Source organism: Calidris pugnax, unplaced genomic scaffold (genome assembly GCF_001431845.1).
Source record: "Calidris pugnax isolate Ruff unplaced genomic scaffold, ASM143184v1 scaffold34, whole genome shotgun sequence".
Classification (NCBI taxonomy): domain Eukaryota; kingdom Metazoa; phylum Chordata; class Aves; order Charadriiformes; family Scolopacidae; genus Calidris; species Calidris pugnax.
The window spans coordinates 2,512,900-2,531,094 of NW_015090771.1; the positions used below are offsets into that span (position 1 = coordinate 2,512,900).

Here is an 18,195-nt window from a genome sequence, read left to right on the forward strand (position 1 = left end):
AGAAAAATATAGCATACACTGCAGCACTACAAAATCTCTGCAGACAAATTTCTAAATAACATGTACCAGTGGCTAATTAAAGAAAAAAAAGATACTGTTCCAATAGCAGATGATTAATGATTAATTAGCAAAAACATGAGCGACTGAATAGAGCACAAATTGCATCTTCCATTATGAGAATATTAATTTTGTATGTACACATACACAGAGCTTCCACAGAAGAACAATGGAAGAAATGGTCATGTTCATGTGGAAGCCAAACATCGTTCTTTACTGGTATCACCCACAAATACCTGGATCAACCTAAATCCTTTTAGAAACATAGCAAACACTTAATTTCTATTGCTTTATATATATATAACACCGTTACCATCTGGATACTCAGGTATCCATCAGGTTCTCCATACCTGCGTCCTTTTTCTACTTTAAACCTATGCTATTAGCACTTGCAACAAATCAGTCTCTCTCACCCACTGGTTTGGCTTCTATTAGAAATTAAGCCAAGAGTCTCATCAGAGAGCAACCACACACGCAGCACACACAAGGGGGAAGAGCACGGGGCTGGGAGATGAGTCCACCAGGGAGAGGCAGGAGGAGACAGGAGCGTTGGGTTGAAGGGCCAGCACCCAGCTCCTCACCATGGCACAGGCTCAGGGAGCACTTCTGTAAAAAGAGCTGGGAATCTGTATTAAGCAAAGGCCATAAAAAAAGGGACTGGTGATAAAACTTGCATGTACATAGCATATGGATTTCTAGGAAGTTTAGTGACAAATCCCACCACAAGACCACCACACAAGAAAGTCACGCACGTTTATCCATACTCTGCAGTACTTAAAACCTGGACTGGTCTCCACCTCTGTTTACACTTACTTCTTTGTATTGGCCTTAAAACAAACATAAATAAAACCCAAAAAACCAAACAAAACCAACCAAAAAACATCCCAGCCAAACAACCAAAAAACTGCAACCAGAACCTAGGTATTCACCATGTGAAATACCACCCTGGTGGTTTGGTCATAAAACATGGACTGCAACAAAAACCAAAGAAACAAAGTTTTTAACCCTCTACCTCAGCCTGTCAGAAGCATCCTCCCAAGATCTGAAAACTCAAGAAAATACTCTTTAACCACTTACTTTTGTGGTGGTTTTTTTTTCTTGTGCTATCAGGTCTCTTGAGCATCTTCCAGCAAATGGAGAAAAAGATCAACCTGCTATTTTACAACTCTTGCAGGCTCCTGCAAAACCCATCTTACCAATAACACAGCCCCTGTAAAGGTCAGACACATCGTTACTGTTTCTCTCAAATATTAAGCAGCCTCTCTAGAACAAATAAATAAACCATAAAGAGCTGTGCTTAATTAGAGTGGACCATGTGTGCACACATAAATAAAATACAAGCATGCCGCAAAGCAAGCATTATTTTGTTTATATATTATTCATTTAAAAATGAAGTTGTACACTAAATTAATACTCTCAGAGGAGGCTGAGAGTAAGAAAAACTATCTTTCATCAATATTCAAGTTTTCTGCAAATTATCTCCCTCTGTAATGCTCATCCTGTAATTTCATATAACTTATGTCTATACGTAACTATGTTTATAGCACACCGTACTTTCATTAAAAATAAATGCTATCCTCTTCATTTGTTGGGAAAACACACCAATAACTATCATCATCTCAACAACACAATGCATTGCATTCGTCTGATGGCAATTTGCAATTCTGCATTTTGAGAAACATCTGAGCTACAAGAGTGGCTACAGCACAAGGTATTAAACAGGTCAACACTTAAGTCTACACATGTTAAAAAAAAAGGTCACTCTGCAGCTTGATTTTTTATGTCTATTTATTCATAATTTTAAGACTGAAGATACATAGTATTTTTCCTATCTTAGAAACTTAGAAATACACTTCAGAAAGTATATTTCTGAAAGCCAGGAACATTTTAAATTCCCAACTAAGACTTTTCTGCAGGCTGATTTTGAAAATCTACCCATGTTTTACCGTGCGGTTCAACACATGGCATATTCTTGGGCATTCCTGCTAAACAGTAACAATGTCCACGCTGGAGTATTTACTATTTGTAATCAGAGTTCTGCATTTCTGTGCCATGCTGTGTCTGACCAAACGTGTGGTCCAGTATGTAAAGCAGCAGCCAAATATCAATATTTTGACCTCATGGTTAATAGTTTAATACTAAATAATTCAGAGTATGTTCCTGCCCAGTTGCCTACAAATTTTGGGCTTACTGGGTTACTATGAAACCAAAGGGAAGGACCAATTAATATTTTTTTTTCCAAGAACATGACTTTCTTCAGGTGACAGACAGGAACGAGAGGCTGAGTCACCACCATCCCCAGCTGGTTAAGGGGAAGGGAGCGGAACCTCCCAGGCAGTGCCGGGCTCACCAAAGCGGTGGGGAAGGGAAAAGGGCACTGCCAAAAGTGCTCGGCCACGCAGGACATCCAGTTCTCACGTGACAAACATCCCCCCACCTCCAAGAGGCTTCCTCAGGAGACACGTGGACGATGCTTTCATCTCCACGCACAAGTCATCTGGCAACAGAGTCACTATTCAAACATGTTGGATTACTGGGATTTTATTTTGGTTTTCTTACCAGGTATTTTTTAGGAGTAGTACACAGAACGGTGAGTTACTCAGAAGACAAAAATTATTTTTGATACTAAAAACTGTACTATAGCTTTCAGACTGTGTGCAATTTTTTACTAGTTCTTTGTCCAGTTGAATTTTGGACAAGAAAATACGTCTCTTCCTGGAAAAAAAATAAATCCATTTATATGACAGTATAAGACCCAAACCAAATTTTTCTCAGCGCAACTCATATTCTTTTATTTTCTAACAAAAAAATATCAGGTTTCATTTTACAATAGCTTCTTTCATTAAGGGTAAGCACAGGCAATAAAGCCTGCCTGGTAGCTATTCCCAATTCAGAAACATCACTGGAATTGGCAACCCCTTTCTAAAAGATCAAATTTCCATGTGCCATTTTAAGCCAGCTTTATTCGAGAGCTATGTGGGGGTTTTTTATTAAATCTGCTCACCGGATTTTTACTAAACAATTTGACAAAATTGCCAATATGGTGAAAGTATCGGAAATAAAATCTACAAAACAAAATACTACAAACCTATGAGGATTCCTACAGAAATTTATCATTAATTTTTCCCCATGGCCAAGAAGTTCTTGCAGTGCAATCATTAATGCTCAATTCAGCTTCATTTATTTAAAGATGTAATTAAATCAACGTCACTCAAGAACAAGGTACATTGCTTCACAGAAAGCTGAAGGTTACAATGGGCGAGCTACTCAATACTGCATAAAGAAATGGTCCATCAAAAAGAAGGTGCTGTTGCATTAAATCACCTTAGAGTAACAGCAAATGTAAACAAAATCTGGAATAGACAAGAGGGTCTTTACTCAACAAAGGCTGCATATACCAAATTTAGAGAGAAAACAAAAAGAAAGGAGTTCCTTTGACACATATCTCAGCTGGGAGCATGGAAAACAGGCCATTTGAGAAGAGACAATAACACCTGTGACCCAGAAATCACCATTATCAATAGACTTGGCAGTCAGATGGGGTAAAAATGATCATACCCAAGATCCTCTTCATGCATCACGCACGGGGAGAGCAACCTTCTCAAAGAACAGCTGAAGGCAATAAACCCACCACAACAGAGCTGCTTAATTGCTGTTCAAGTCGTTAACCAATTTTAGTCCTTGGTTATCCAGTTCTGGTCATCACCAGAAGATACGACAGGTTGGCAAGGAAACTGCTTCACCAAAGACTGAGAAGAGCCTTGCTAGCATCATTTCTTGATGTATGAAGGCTCAAAATAAATAAAAAAAATAAAAAAGAAAACAACAAACAGACTTCATCAAATATCCCAGCCCTGATGACTGTTTTTAATATCTTCTGACATTTCAATCACAACTGGAGAACACGACAGCAAAGACAGAACTGCCTCAGAGAAGCTCACCTAACTTTTGACAGAGGCTATGCTAGGAAGGTGTTTGTGAAAGGAAGGGATATGTCCCTTGTGGAAGTGTCCCCAACAAATTGCCAAGTCATTTCCAGACGCTAAGGCACTTGATGTGGCCTTCTCATCAGTACACTTCACCCCTTCCACTCCTCAGGTGAAACGCCCCACCTAAGCCAAGCCATTCGAGTACATGGCAGGCAGCCCTCATGTAGCACTACTCTTGTGACTCCCATGGGAAGCAAATCCTTCACGCAAAAACACTTTTGCAGGATTTGAGCCTCAAACTTGGAAAGGGAAGACTTAGGTCTCACCCCTCTGTAGCACCCTGCTGCTTTACACATGGAGACATGCACCTGACTGGCTGGGAAATGGGGACTGCATGTTGTGCTGGGAGCTATTCCCTCACCTCTTGATGACATGGATATGTTTTTGACAGGGTAATCTTGTCTCAGCTACTTCCATCACGTCAGCGAGCACACAGGGACCTTTGTATGAATGGATGTGTGGCACAACAGTGACTTTTGGTGCCCTTCCTCTCTGCTAACATGGAACCACAGAACTGGGCTGAAATCCTGATGTTTCTGTTGATTTACCCAGCTGAGGTAATAAAGTATCTTCAGTGTCCTCAGATCTAAATTCCTAACGGTGTCTTTCCACCCAAGTTACCCATCAGAGCTATCAGGCAAAGAGGAATAAAAGTCACAGTACTGCCCCTTCCCACCACTTCAGGAATTGGTATGGTCTTTTCTTTACGTTACTGGCCTTCTCCAGAACATACAATACCCAACAAAAAGAAAAGTGTATAGGGCAACACTTTTCTTCAACTCTTTAAAAAAGCATAACCAACCTCCTCATAAACTCAGATTAAATTATACTTGGAAAGAACAACATGAAGTAACTGTGCCACCTTAAGTCTCCACACAAAAAAGAAAAATCCATTTTTAAAAAAAACCCCAAGCCAATGCAAACAAACCCCAAAAACCAACACCCACCAATATAGCATTTGATGTTCTTTACGTTCACCGCAGGAAACCTTAATAACACTAAAGAAGAATTCACATAATGGGGTTCTTCAAAAGTGTTAGATTATTCTTACTTTGGGCTCAAATGAAGAGTAATAAAACACACAAAGGCCTGGACAAGCACATGAGATTCCCTCGGTTACTTGATTTTCATCTGGTGAACTGATTGAGATGAACCCATCCCAAGCCCTACGAACACTTTTATAGTAAGTTAAAGCATCAATACCAGTAACACATAAATTGAATAACCATAACCAGCCGTATCTAGATCTAACCTCCAATCATTATCAGTCAGCAATAAAAATGTTTTTCAGTTTCCCAAAAAAAAAATCTGAAAACAATCATCATGAAAATTTTTGCAGAAAAACATTTACAGGCAACACGCTCATCAGAAAGCACGTCCTGAGAACCCAGGAAGAGGTACATGTTGGAAAGGGAAGGAGGTACACTTTAAGAAGAGTTGACTGAAAAAAAAAGCTTCATAATTCAAAGAAACAGGTCTGTTTGAAATATACAATCATAGGGTACATGGTTATTTACTAACAGCATTCCCAAGGTATCTTTTGGCCAACTGCTGGAATAAGCAAACAAATCCTACCCATCTTATGGAGCACAAAACAACACGCTCCCCCATAAAATATTACCAAAATATAACCTTTCCCTGTGTTTAAGATCACACGCAAATATCTTTGACATTTATTATCCCCCCGTGTCCACAGTTTATGGATAAAAAACAACTACAAAAATCAAACAGAGAGGAAAAATTCAGTTTAGCAGGAAATATTCCCAGTTAGGACCAACACATACAGTTAAAACTGGAAAATGTGATCGTAGCTTCCTGGCCTCATCAGCAAAGTTTGTTTTTCTACTTTGTGTGTTACACCCAAGTTTTTCCACAGGCCTCCAACTGCATACTGTTGAGCTTTGTTTTTATTAGCTTTTGGAACAGAGAACAATTATCCAGAGTTTAAATTCCTTTATAGGAACAATTCATTTGGAGAAAACGAAGTCAGGGGAAAAAAAAAAAAAAAACAAACAACCTGTAACAATGGAAAATACCAAAGGTCTTCCAAGACTTAGATAAGCCATCAGGCGCAGTCCTCCATCCCCCAAAATACTTGAGTGATGGATGATTTCTTTTCTATGGCAAGACTTCAGTATTGTTCCTAATTGGAAACAATTTGGAAGTGATGGCAGGTGAAATTATTTCAATCTATTGGGAAAAAATAATTGATTCTAGAATTAGAATAGCCTTCAGGTGTCAATACAGATGCATGGCACCATTTTCTTCTGACCTTCCAGTTCAATCTACTTCAGTCAGTTGACAGCACCAAATTTCAGTTTTCTTCTCTGGCAACATAGCTAAAAGCAGCACTGCAGACCATTCCTCACCTAGAAACCGAGGTCTTAATTAAGACCCTCTCACACCTTTTGAGCCTAACTTGATCATTATCAAGTTTGGTCAGAAACCAGTGAAGCTTTGATGTCTACCTCAAAGTCTCCAGTGCCATACGAAAGAGAAAAAAAGCAAACATCCTTCCCTTTCCAAAGCTTCTCCATCAGGACAACACGCAAAGACAATGAAGATCCAGTATCCAAAAGCTGGCTACTAAGCACGGTCTGTCATTAGTCACAGAGATTAATTACATACAGTCCTAGAAGGAGAAAGGAGGAAGTGCCGGTAAAGCAACCTTTATTTGCAGATATTCCATTTTCTAACACTGCTTAAATGTTACATTGCAGAAGTTGCTCTGCTTAAATGCCATCCTACAGGAGCTGCCTCCTGGAGCGAGACAGACCAGCTCACCTCTTGCTCCTACAAGAGTAAAGTCCAGAAGCTATTCACCAGGCAGAGGGAATGGAAATTCCTGCTACCGTTACAAAGTAATCCTTTTATATAAAAAAATATCTACATAAAATCTTACATTTGAAATTTAGGATGTTTCAGCATCTAGCAATCAATTCCTTGCCCAAAGAGCCTGCAGCCTTCAGGGCAAAGACAAGAGAGTAGGGACAGTAACAGAGCTCGGTACTTCACTGCCTCCATCTTCCAGGCTCTAAGCTGCTACTCAGGACTTGCAAGTACCATCTTTGAACTGTGCAAGTTTCAGTTTATGTAAAAATTAAAACAAATAAACAAACAGAAAACCCCAACAAAAAACCCCAAACAAACAAACCCCCCCAAAAATAAAACAAAAAACCACCACCCAACCTTGGGGAAAAACACAAACAAAAACCCCCAATACCTTACCTAAGCCAATAAATACCAGGATGTGAAGAACATTTAAAATATTAGTATCTGAACTATTCCACGTGAACTAAACCAAAAAAACCACGCTATTCTGTAAATGTTAAGGCGGTTTATTATTTTGCAGGTCACAAGACACGCAGTAAGTCACAGATCTACACCAACACTTCACAAATCAATCAGACAAGGCCAAAGCTATATAAATTAGACTAAACCCTTACAAATGTTTATATGTGCATGGACTAAGTACAGTAGGAGTCAAATTCAATTCATAAAGTGGCTGGATACAGCAGTTGATGAGTGGTGTTCTGGGGTTTTTGCTTTTTTATTTTATTTTAATCTTGAATGGCTTCACTTGCTTTAGTAGCATTTTTGTCTTTGACAGAAGTTTTAAATCAACATACTTTTGCACAAGTGAGTCTATACTGCTTAATACTGGTTTGTGCTGCGTGAGGAACTGGCCAAGATCTACACATAATAGTGCAGGGGAAAAAAAAAAAATCATTTCAGAATTATACTAAAATTGAATTCTGCTTGTTCAGCCACAATCAACAGACAGGAATCACAGGGTAGGCATAAAATAAAATGCACTGAATTATATTAAAAAAACCTAATTTGTGCCAGGTTACACCTATTACTGATTTGGTAACAGCTCTTTTTTTTGGGGGGGTCAGGCCATATACCTGGAAAAACAGTAACATAAGAAGGTATCAGTGATTTTTTATATTTTATTTCCTCTGCAGTTTAATAGCTAGATACCAACAGGCATCACAGCATGGCTTGGCTTTGTCTAGATTAGGATTTAGGGACGTACACACCATGTTACACAGAATCATACTGATTCTGTGTACACCCCTCCCCCCCCCCCAAAACCAAAGCATAGTCTTTACAGTAAAAACCCAGATGCACTTTAAATGAGTGGCTTCTCCTGGAACTGAACGTTAATCAACTCAGCACAATTTGTTTCATCTTGCCTGATTATCAGAGATGTTCCTGAGCCAGTTCAGACTAAGACCCCAGGTTCAAACTGGAACCTTTAACAGAGAAATTCAGAATTTTGAGGCAGGGTGCGAGCAGAAGGCACAGGGTGGGTAAGCCCTCCACGGGCCCCGTAAGTGATGGTGCCTCTTGCTTGCCATGAAAAAAAACCAACCCTGAAACTCTTCCAGTACATTGTATGAACCGGTTCCCAGCGACAACTCGTCCTTCTTCCAACATGCTCAAAGAACTAATTTTCTTGTGATGTTATTACAGTTCGCATAGATCAGTGCTAAAGATTATGGACCACATCCATCACTGCACTGCGCCGCTGTAATTCCATTAAACAAGTGCTCTTTGTATTCCAGCATTAACGGATCAGACTGTGAGCTCTGAAGCAGGGTTCAGCCTGCTCTGGATGTCTAAATAAAACTTAGCAAACCACCAAGCCGAGTGACACTGGAATTAATCTGAAGTAATGTGGCCGTGAATCAGCCTTGGTATTTTTTTGTTGGGTTTTCATGGCTCGCTTCTGCCAGCACTTATACCACAGAGCATCCACATGGAAATTCTGCCTTGGACTCAGCTCCCAAGCAGCCCTTCTCCACATTCACATTTATTTCCATCAACTAATCTGGACTGCTGTAGAAAGTTTTTTTTTTTTTTATTTTAAAAATAACATGCAGCATTGTAAAAAATTTAAAAAAAAAACAATTTAAAAGGCAAGGTTTTGTTGATCAGACCATTGTGTACTTTAATGGGCTTTTTTTTTTTTAAACTGTTTTTCTGGGTTTTATCTGGGTATACGTGGCAGCAATAGAGTTTCAAAGCCCTCAGTATAAGCTTCTAGTTCTGTATTTAAAAGGATATTTAATCCAAATCCTCCTTTCATTTATTAAAGATGCTTTTATATTTTTTTGTAACCCATATCTTCCCCAAAATCTCAGTTGCTGCATAATAAACATGTTGGGTAAAAATAAATCTGTCTAAACTCACCGTTTTGCTGATACTCTCTGAAACATCCTGTTCTTAAGCAGAACATTGGAGTTTTAAAATGCAGATTTACGAGGCAGGGAGAGAATTGGGAGACCTGTGCTTTATTCCCAGGTCTGTCACATGCTGATGACCCCCCCAGAGAGACCTCAGGGCTTGGGTGCTCGGTTCTGTCATCCACTGGTGGGTGCTGGGCAGGATGGCCCTGTGAAGGATGTCTACATGGAGGCCAGCACGGCACAGCAGGACTTCCAGCACCCTTTCCAAAAAAGCCAGTGAACGAGGACAGTTACCAGAGAGAAACCAGGAAGAGAAGACTCTTTTAGCTGCTAATAGCGAGGTGGAGGGAGGCCACACCTCAGGTCCCACATCCCTTAGGGCAGAACAGGTCACTTATTTCAAACCCAGACTAAAAAAGATTTTAATCAGCTGGAGCTCACTTCACTCCGTTGAAATGCTGTGGCAAAGAGATCTTAGCTCAATACCATCTCCTCTTGGTGAATGTCTCAGCTATCACGGAATCACGGAATTGTCAGAGTTGGAAGGGACCTTCTAGAGATCATCCAGCCCAACTCCCCTGCCAAAGCAGGGTTGCCCAGAGCACATCACTCAGGACTGCATCCAGGTGGGTCTTGAAGATCTCCAGAGAAGGGGACTCCACACCCTCCCTGGGCAGCCTGTTCCAGGGCTCTGTCACCCTCACCCTAAAGAAGTTCGTCCTCATTTTTGAGTGAAACTTTCCATGTTCCAGCTTGTGCCCGTTGCCCCTCGTCCTGTCACTGGGAACCACTGAAAAGAGACCAGCTCCACCATCCTTCAACCCACCCTTTGGATACCTGTAAACATAGATGAGGTCTCCCCTCAGCCTTCTCTTCTCCAGGCTACAGAGCCCCAGCTCTTTGAGCGTTTCCTCATAAGGGAGGTGCTCTAATCCCTTAATCATCTAAGTTGCCCTATGTTGGACTCTCTCCAATAGTTCCCTGTCTCTCTTTAACTATAGACCCATCCAAGCTGACCAAGCCCAAAATACCTTCCAAAGATGACTCAAGAGCTCTGGTTCAGATGGGAGGAGAAGAAATGACATGTTGCAACCTAGGCAGATGCAGGCACCAGGCAGCAGGAAAACAAAACTCACGTCTTTTCCTCCAAAGACCACTTCCACATTTGACATTCAGTGGTCACTGCACATAAAAAAATGGCCCCATCTGTTCTAGGGTCAGGAATGTTGATGGCAGCATTCCTCTCCTGCATGAGCAACTTTTCTCTGGTCCTAAGGAGTCTGCAATTTTTTTTATGCTACGCAGTTAAGTTTTCAAGAGAATCTGAGGAAATTGTCTTTTCCTCCAGGAAGCATGAAGAGTGTTAGTGCACCTTCCCAGAAGGTGAGAAATTTTACTCCTCCTTGAACTGGAAAGTTCTAATTAACCTGGGATGCAGGTATGGCTACAAAAGTAAAGGGGGAAAAGAATGTGCAAATTATTGCTGCAGCATGGCAGGATTGCTGTTTGCACACATTTACAGAAGTTATTATTAATAATGAATGTTAGGACAAATAAAATTAAGATGTTTTCCACATAAGGAACAGTGAAAACCAAACGTGGCAAACAGGACCCAAGTGCTCTAGCAAAGATGTCGAGTCAAGTCTTCTGCAAGACTTCTGCTTATATATGAAAGTAAGCACCATTAGCCAGAGGAGAAGCCACAGATGCTATTTTTCCTGGAAATACAAAAGTCAGATCCATTCACTGATGGATTGCAAATGATAAAACCAGCCTACACATTTTCACTGGTTCCTTATCTCTCAAGGCTGTTCACTCACTGTATTACCAAGAGATGAGCTTTTCCATAAGGTTCATCAGAATTTTTTTGATTAAATGATCTTAGCAAGAAGCTGGAATTTATCTATCTGAAATGCCATTACTGATCAAACTAATATAGCTGGCCTACTACCTTATTATCATAATGAAGCAAAGCAGCATAAGGCAAAGGAGGAGGTAGAGAAGCAAGCCATAATCCCCAACCTAGGACCAAGAAGCCATCCAGCACATACAACCCACGAATGTGCTGAGTGGTTTTTCCTCTCGGAGAGAGGGTTGCACTGTTCTGTTTTGCTATGTGCATTACTTCATTTGTGCTTACCATCTCGCCTCAAGGAAAACAACTCTGACTTAAGTGGAACACGGGGTTGTCAGTACTTTTATTCAAACATCAAGGGGCTAGTTCCTGCTACTTGTAGGCGAAAGAAGCATTTCCCCAGTACTGCAGTTACCCCTCACACTGAACTATGGGTTTGCATTAAGTCTATAATAAAGAGTGGCAGATAAAAGGCATACTTCTCAACGCAAATGAGGGGGCAGCATGAGGCCAGAGAATTCACTGGTTCTTGCTTCATGCAGATCTTCCCACCGGTGCAAGAGGCAGGAGGAAGGTCAGAGAAGCTCAGAGCGGAGAGGGAAGGGGGACAGAAAACTTCACAGCCTAAAGAAGCAGGGGGAAAAAAAAGTAGGGAAAAGAGTTTGGGTGCTCAACACCACCTGAAACAGATCTGTAGTTCTGTAACCACATACAAAACACCTTCTCCTGTTGTGATTCGACTCTTTTACAATTGTATGTACTCGAGCAATTTTAATAAAGCCTTAGGAAACAATAATCAACAAAATTACCCCTCATACACTTGTTCTTTCTCCTACACAAAACAATCTCCAAGACCTCTGGTGTACAGCTGGCCTCTAAAAATCAAACTGAGTAAAAATACCAACATAAAACCTGGTAATTCCCAAGGCATTAAAAATTCAGAAATATTTAGAGGTTTTTGGAATTGTCCCTTCTTTCACTCTGTTTTACAGCAAGGCATACTTCTGATGCCCTGTATTCCTAACTGTATATTCCAAACCCCTGGCACGACCTCGCTGTGTCATAAGCTCGACCTGTGATTTGATAATACACATAGAGCAAAATGAGGCAACGCTGTGTGCTGACTAACACCCTGATGCAATCCCGACCAGGCTGGGTGAAAACATCACAGAAGGAGCAAAATACTCGCTGCACTTCACAGCTGAGCCTCCGGTGGGGATCCTGCAGATGCCCAGTATTTACTCCCAAGACAAGCACTTCAAGCCATGTCCATCAAGGCATGCTACGGTTCTCCCCGCGGTAGGAGGGATCAACACCTTTGCAGAGTGGTTTGTTGTTCAGGGAGAGCACGAAGCTCTCCTAGTTTTGACCATATGCAAGAATGATGTTAAAGAAGTGTATGTATCATCATCAACTGGGAGAGGTCATTGACACGCTGGAGGGCTGTGCTGCCATACAGCGAGACCTGGACAGGCTGGAGAGTTGGGCAGAGAGGAACCTGATGCACTTCACTTAAGGCAAGTGTAGGGTGCTGCACCTGGGGAGAAACAACCCCCTGCAGGCTGGGGGCTGACCTGCTGGAGAGCAGCTCTGAGGAGAAAGACCTGGGAGTCCTGGTGGACAACAGGATGACCATGAGCCAACAATGTGCCCTTGGGGCCAAGAAGGCCAGTGGCATCCTGGGGTGCATCAGGAAGAGTGTGACCAGCAGGTCAAGGGAGGTTATCCTCCCCCTCTGCTCTGCCCTGGGGAGGCCCCATCTGGAGCACTGGGTCCAGTTCTGGGTCCCCAGTTCAAGAAGGACAGGCAACTGCTGGAGAGGGTACAACAGAGGGCTACAAAGATGATGAGGGGCCTAAAGAGGAAAGGCTGAGGGACTTGGGTCTTCTTAGTCTAGAGAAGAGAAGACTGAGGGAGCATCTGATCAACACCTATAAATACTTAAAGGGTGGGTGTCAAGAGGATGGGGCCCGTGGTGCCCAAGGATAGGACAAGAGGAAATGGGCACAAACTTGAATATAAAAAGTTCCACCTAAACACGAGGAGGAACTTCTTTCCTTTGAGAGTGGCAGAGCCCTGGAAGAGGCTGCCCAGGGAGGTGGTGGAGTCTCCTTCTCTTGAGACATTCAAACCCACCTGGACACGTTCCTGTGCAACCTGCTCTGGGTGGACCTGCTTTGGGAGAGAGGTTGGACTAGATGATCTCCAGAGGTCCCTTCCAACCCCATGTGATTCTGTGACTCTGTAACTGGAAGATGCAGTCAAAATATATGCCTCACTGGTCCAAAAGGTGCGTGAAGATGTGCACAGGCAGTACCTCATCGCTACCTCTCTGGGTGTGTAACCACCAAGGCAACAGTTACTACAGGGAACAGTGTAACAAAAGGAGGTACCTTTAAAACGTACAGAGACAACCCAAACCAAGCAATTTGCCCTACACGTTTTCAAAATCAAGAGGTTTTGTGTTCTGGGGTTTTCCAAATACTTTCAGCTTTGCACAATTAGAAATAACTGAAGAAGTTAAAACGATTACGCTTCCTGAAGTTATTTTTAACTTCTGTTACGCTGCACCATCTGCAGTGAATGCAGAAGTACCTGCAAGGTAGACAGAGATTGCACAGGGACATGAAGTATTTATAATACCTATCTGCGCACAATTTTTCTAAACAAGACACTCTGATTTGTTTTCTATTTAATAAACAATCTGTTGAGGAAATAATGCACACCACAATGGTAATCAAGATATACTGCTGACACCTTTCTTACCATTTCTGTAATCATAATTCACTCCTTTACTATTAAACATGTAAGAGTGTAATCAATTTATATACCCGTATGCCTGTGTTGGCGTGCGTGCTCATGCACACAAGTAAAACCTATACAGATTACAGATTTTATCTACTAAAGCCATGCAGAACTAGAGAGAAGTACCAAAGGCTCTACTGACTTCTATTTCCTTTTCACACACACCAAAAAAACCCCCACATCACACACAGCTGAGAAATTAAAAAGAAAAAAAAGGTTCTCTAGGTAACATTACCTCACACAGATGTGAACAATCAGAATTTCTGAGAGTGGTGCCCTGAGAATCTGAAACAATTTTGTAAAAGTATGGGGAAGTATGTGTCTTAAAGTTTCACCACCTCAAACGAGAGATTCCAGCAGAATCCAAAGGGTAATGGATACTCATCCATGTGCTCCCAAAAGCCTCAAGGACCGTATGTAGTAAACACACCAAATAACTGCAGAGCTTCTGAACTGTACTCTCGATCAATACAAACTCAAGTGCAAACCCCCAAAAGCACATTACCACCAGAAATATCTATTCCATTTGAGCAAGTTTTTTTTGAGCAAATGGGTAAAAAGAAATGCATCTTGGGGCTGTGAGCACCCCAGGCAATCTGGATTCTTCAGACCGTTATAAAATAACGTGTATTATACCTGAAGTGGGTACTGTAAGAAACCCCTCAGTACAGGCTACCTTCATTTTGACCCAAATCACTACAGCAACCTCGCCTCTGTTCAGAGAGTATCTTCAGCAAAGCCATTATCTCCAGAAGCAATATTGCTCCGAGTGGGGAACACAAAGGAGTCTCTCATGTTTCTATGGGCAGCCAGTGGGCAGCTCCAGGTTTGAAGTATTGAAGTACCTTCTTTTATCACCAGAAGACTAAAGGGAGATGGTGAGTCTTTCAAAAGCCCTCCCTATTTCACAAAACGTGCCCGTACAAACAAATTAAACCCAGGCAGACGCTGCAGGTAAGTGCTCAGCTAAGGGAGACATGCTTGTCTCCTCCTAACCCTAAGGAGTAATTTTTGATCAGGTATAAAACGCTTGCCCTGTTATGAAGGTCTCCAAAACACAATCAAAACGGTGCAGAATACCTTTGTTTCCCATTTAATAACCTATTTTTAAAATAAGTTTTCCAGCACAGAAGAAATTAGAAAGAAAGGGCAGTTCCCAGCCCTCCCATTCTGCAAACTGTTCCTCTGGAATAACACTGGAGAGCTGAAACAAACTTGCTTTCACACTTTTTCATAGTCTTTTCATATTTGTAACGCAACAGATACTAAGCATAGTGGAATGGCTGCTTCTCCCAACTTAACTACAGCTTTCCAGAATGCCCTACAGTACTTCCTTGAAAATGCAGCTGAGAGTTGCATTCCAGTATATATATAAAAAAAAAACCTCAAAGATAAATAAATTTATAAATAGAGACAATAGAGGTCAATAACCACTTCAACAGATACTAAGCATAGTGGAATGCCTGCTTCTCCCAACTTAACTACAGTTTTCCAGAATGCCTTACAGTATTTCCTTGGAAATGCAGCTGAGAGTTGCATTCCAGTATTAAAAAAAAAAAAAAAAAAAGTATTTATAAATAGAGACAATAGAGGTCAATAACCACTTCTGCATTAGGAATAACTTTGTTTTTCCCCTGCAGCATGTTATGACTGGATACACAAAGGCATTTTTCTGTACTTGTTAAAACCAGCTCCTTGTAGACTGTATCGTAGATGTCAGAGCAGAAAAAAAAAGGGCTCTATTTCAGACCAGAATGCTCCCAGTCCATTAATCTGGCTCCAGTTCTGACATGGAGGAAAGCATATCTTTTCAGACCAGAATGCTCCCAGTCCATTCATCTGGTTCCAGTTCTGACATGGAGGAAAGCATATCTTTTGCCATTCACTTCACGTTTTTCCAGTAGCACGTGTCTAAAAAGACTGTAGGATCTGCCTCCCCCCAAAACATACTAAAAATACGATTAACTATCTCAATCGTCATGTAGCATAAAAGAAAGCTGTTTTTCAGATTTTTCAGATGCTTATACTGCATTGCATAAGACTTACTTAACAGAACTAATTCCTGTCATCCAACATGTGCAAAATCTCAACGGAAGCTGCAAAGGCCTAAGTGATTTGCATCTAATTTGGTTTTGAAAACATGTCACTGTGTACCATTTGAACACTGAAGCCTAATTTATGTTTTTTTATTACAATGCAATAAACTACTGTGGCGTGGAAGGGGGAAGAGTTATTACTCTCCAAAATCCAGCTAGCACTCCAAGCGTAACTAGTTGTATGCCTTCTGCTCACCACCCACTGGTGGCCACCTAATCTGTTGGAGCCTACAGTTAAAATTTGGGGCGGTGGCTGCGGTGGTTTTTTTCCCTATTTGGAGAAACATACCCAAGAATTAATCCGCCTTTGAATAAATAAGTATTGCAACTCAGTACAATGTATATTAAAGTGTCAGAGACTTTGGGGTTTTGCTCATTGCTGATCTCCCTCTATCCCAGCCTGCAGAACCAGTAAGGAGGTTTCCATCAAGCCAACGGGGCAGAGCACAGCATACTTCAGCTCCAAAGTAGCTCACTCAACCATGCACACCCCACACCATGTGCACAGAGCCTTTGTTTATGCTAAGAAACATTACCACACTAAAAAGAAGATATTTTGGTCCTACAAATCATGGCAAAAGCTTGGCCAACAGTCTTCCTCCAATGTAACTACACAAGTTCATTTTCCAACACGCTTGCCTTGCCACTCTCATTAAACACACCCGATTATGCTACGTCATCTCCTGACTTGGTACATCAGGTGAAGAGAAGCTACTGTTGGAATCATTTCAGCCCTTCCTCAGCCACACAATCATTCCTTAGATTGCTTTGCCAGAGACGTGCCAAGAGCTGTGGAAACTCCTTGGCACAGCAGCTCGTTGGTGTACTCCATTTCAAGTTCCTGACTAGAACTGGAAGGCTTCAGCTTCTTGAACCATTTCCCAAGTAATTTTATTGAATGCTTGAATTAACAAGCATTTATGCCACGCAGCCACAGACTTCCCCCTGTCTCTTTTTAATGTACGAAGTAAAACCCCACCATTATCTACTGTATTACTTCTTTGTTAATGCCCCCAGAAGTAAGGAAGAGCAGCAGCATCACACAGATTGTGGAAAGAATATCTTTCACCTCACAACCAGCAAGTTATTTTAGATTTCATTTGAACTATGAAACAGTAGGTTTAATTACAGTCATTATTTGCTTAAAAGTTTTTTCCTTCCCCTATTTTCTTCAAACTTTGTTAATCTCTTTGCTCTGCTCATAAACCATATCCGATCTTTCTTTTTGAAGAGACGTTTTGTGTTCCTGAATATCTTAAAAGAAGAGTCTTTAACAAAATCATCAGCATTTTGTTAGACAAGAAGGAGACGATTTTATTTTCTAACAAAAAGGATGGTGAAAGACAGGGAGGAAATTTGCTTTGTTGAAGACAGGGTAGTATTTCTAGTGTTGTCTTCTGGGGGAAAATGCAGAATACCCTACGCTGAATTGGAGTCAGTAAAAACAGCACTGAGAACAAAGAAAGAAGAGGAGACCATTTTTCCCTTTTGATTAAAAATTGGGGATATGCATGTGAGACAAAAAAGAGTTGCCTTTTTTACTCTTGTCACTTTCAAGGTGACTGTAATAACTGGGATGGTAATTGGTAAGGAACTTGCCTTGCACAACCAGCAACCCCATCAGCCCTACAGCAAACTGTGAAACGAGCAGCAAAGCCAATCCCAACCTTCCATGTGTTCCCCTCACCCTTTCCAAGTTACTGTCACAAATGAACAAAAAGAGACTTGTCAGAAAAATCCAGAATTTGTTATATACTGAATCAATTATTGGCCACCTCATGGCCAATGGTAATTTCCTTGGACTACCATTTCAGTTCAGAGAGTAATGCCACAACCACATTCTGGATGCACATTTAACTGGCTGTTCCATCAGCTCTGGACTAAGTCCATAAATGGCTTACTTTCCAGCATAATTCACATTACAAATAAGATCCACTGACCTTTAAGAGGGAGCAGGAAAAAAAAGAGCAAACCGAAGTCTGGTTTAACTACAAGTACAACTTTCTGAAGCACAAGTTGAGGCATTTTCAATTATCTTTTATCAAATACTCAGTGAAACAGAGGAGATTAAATTAAGTGCACTTCAACTGAATCATTTGCTGTAGAATCAAGCAGTCTCAAATTGCTCAGCAACTTGATAAAGAGTAAAAAATCCTGCCCTTCTGTCAGGCAAGTGAAAGGCAAGTACAAATGTATTA

The 18,195-nt window shown here is 41.2% G+C and overlaps 1 protein-coding gene across 1 annotated transcript in view; it reads right to left on the reverse strand.

The window, feature by feature from the left end:
* Positions 1 to 11,384, reverse strand: part of PPP3CA (protein phosphatase 3, catalytic subunit, alpha isozyme) — a 162,401-nt gene extending 151,017 nt beyond the window's left edge. Inside the window, exon 1 of the mRNA XM_014940397.1 lies at positions 11,264 to 11,384. Within this exon, the coding sequence (XP_014795883.1) occupies positions 11,264 to 11,384 (121 nt within the window). The remainder of the gene's footprint in view (positions 1 to 11,263) is intronic.
* Between the last annotated feature and the right edge of the window lie 6,811 nt (positions 11,385 to 18,195).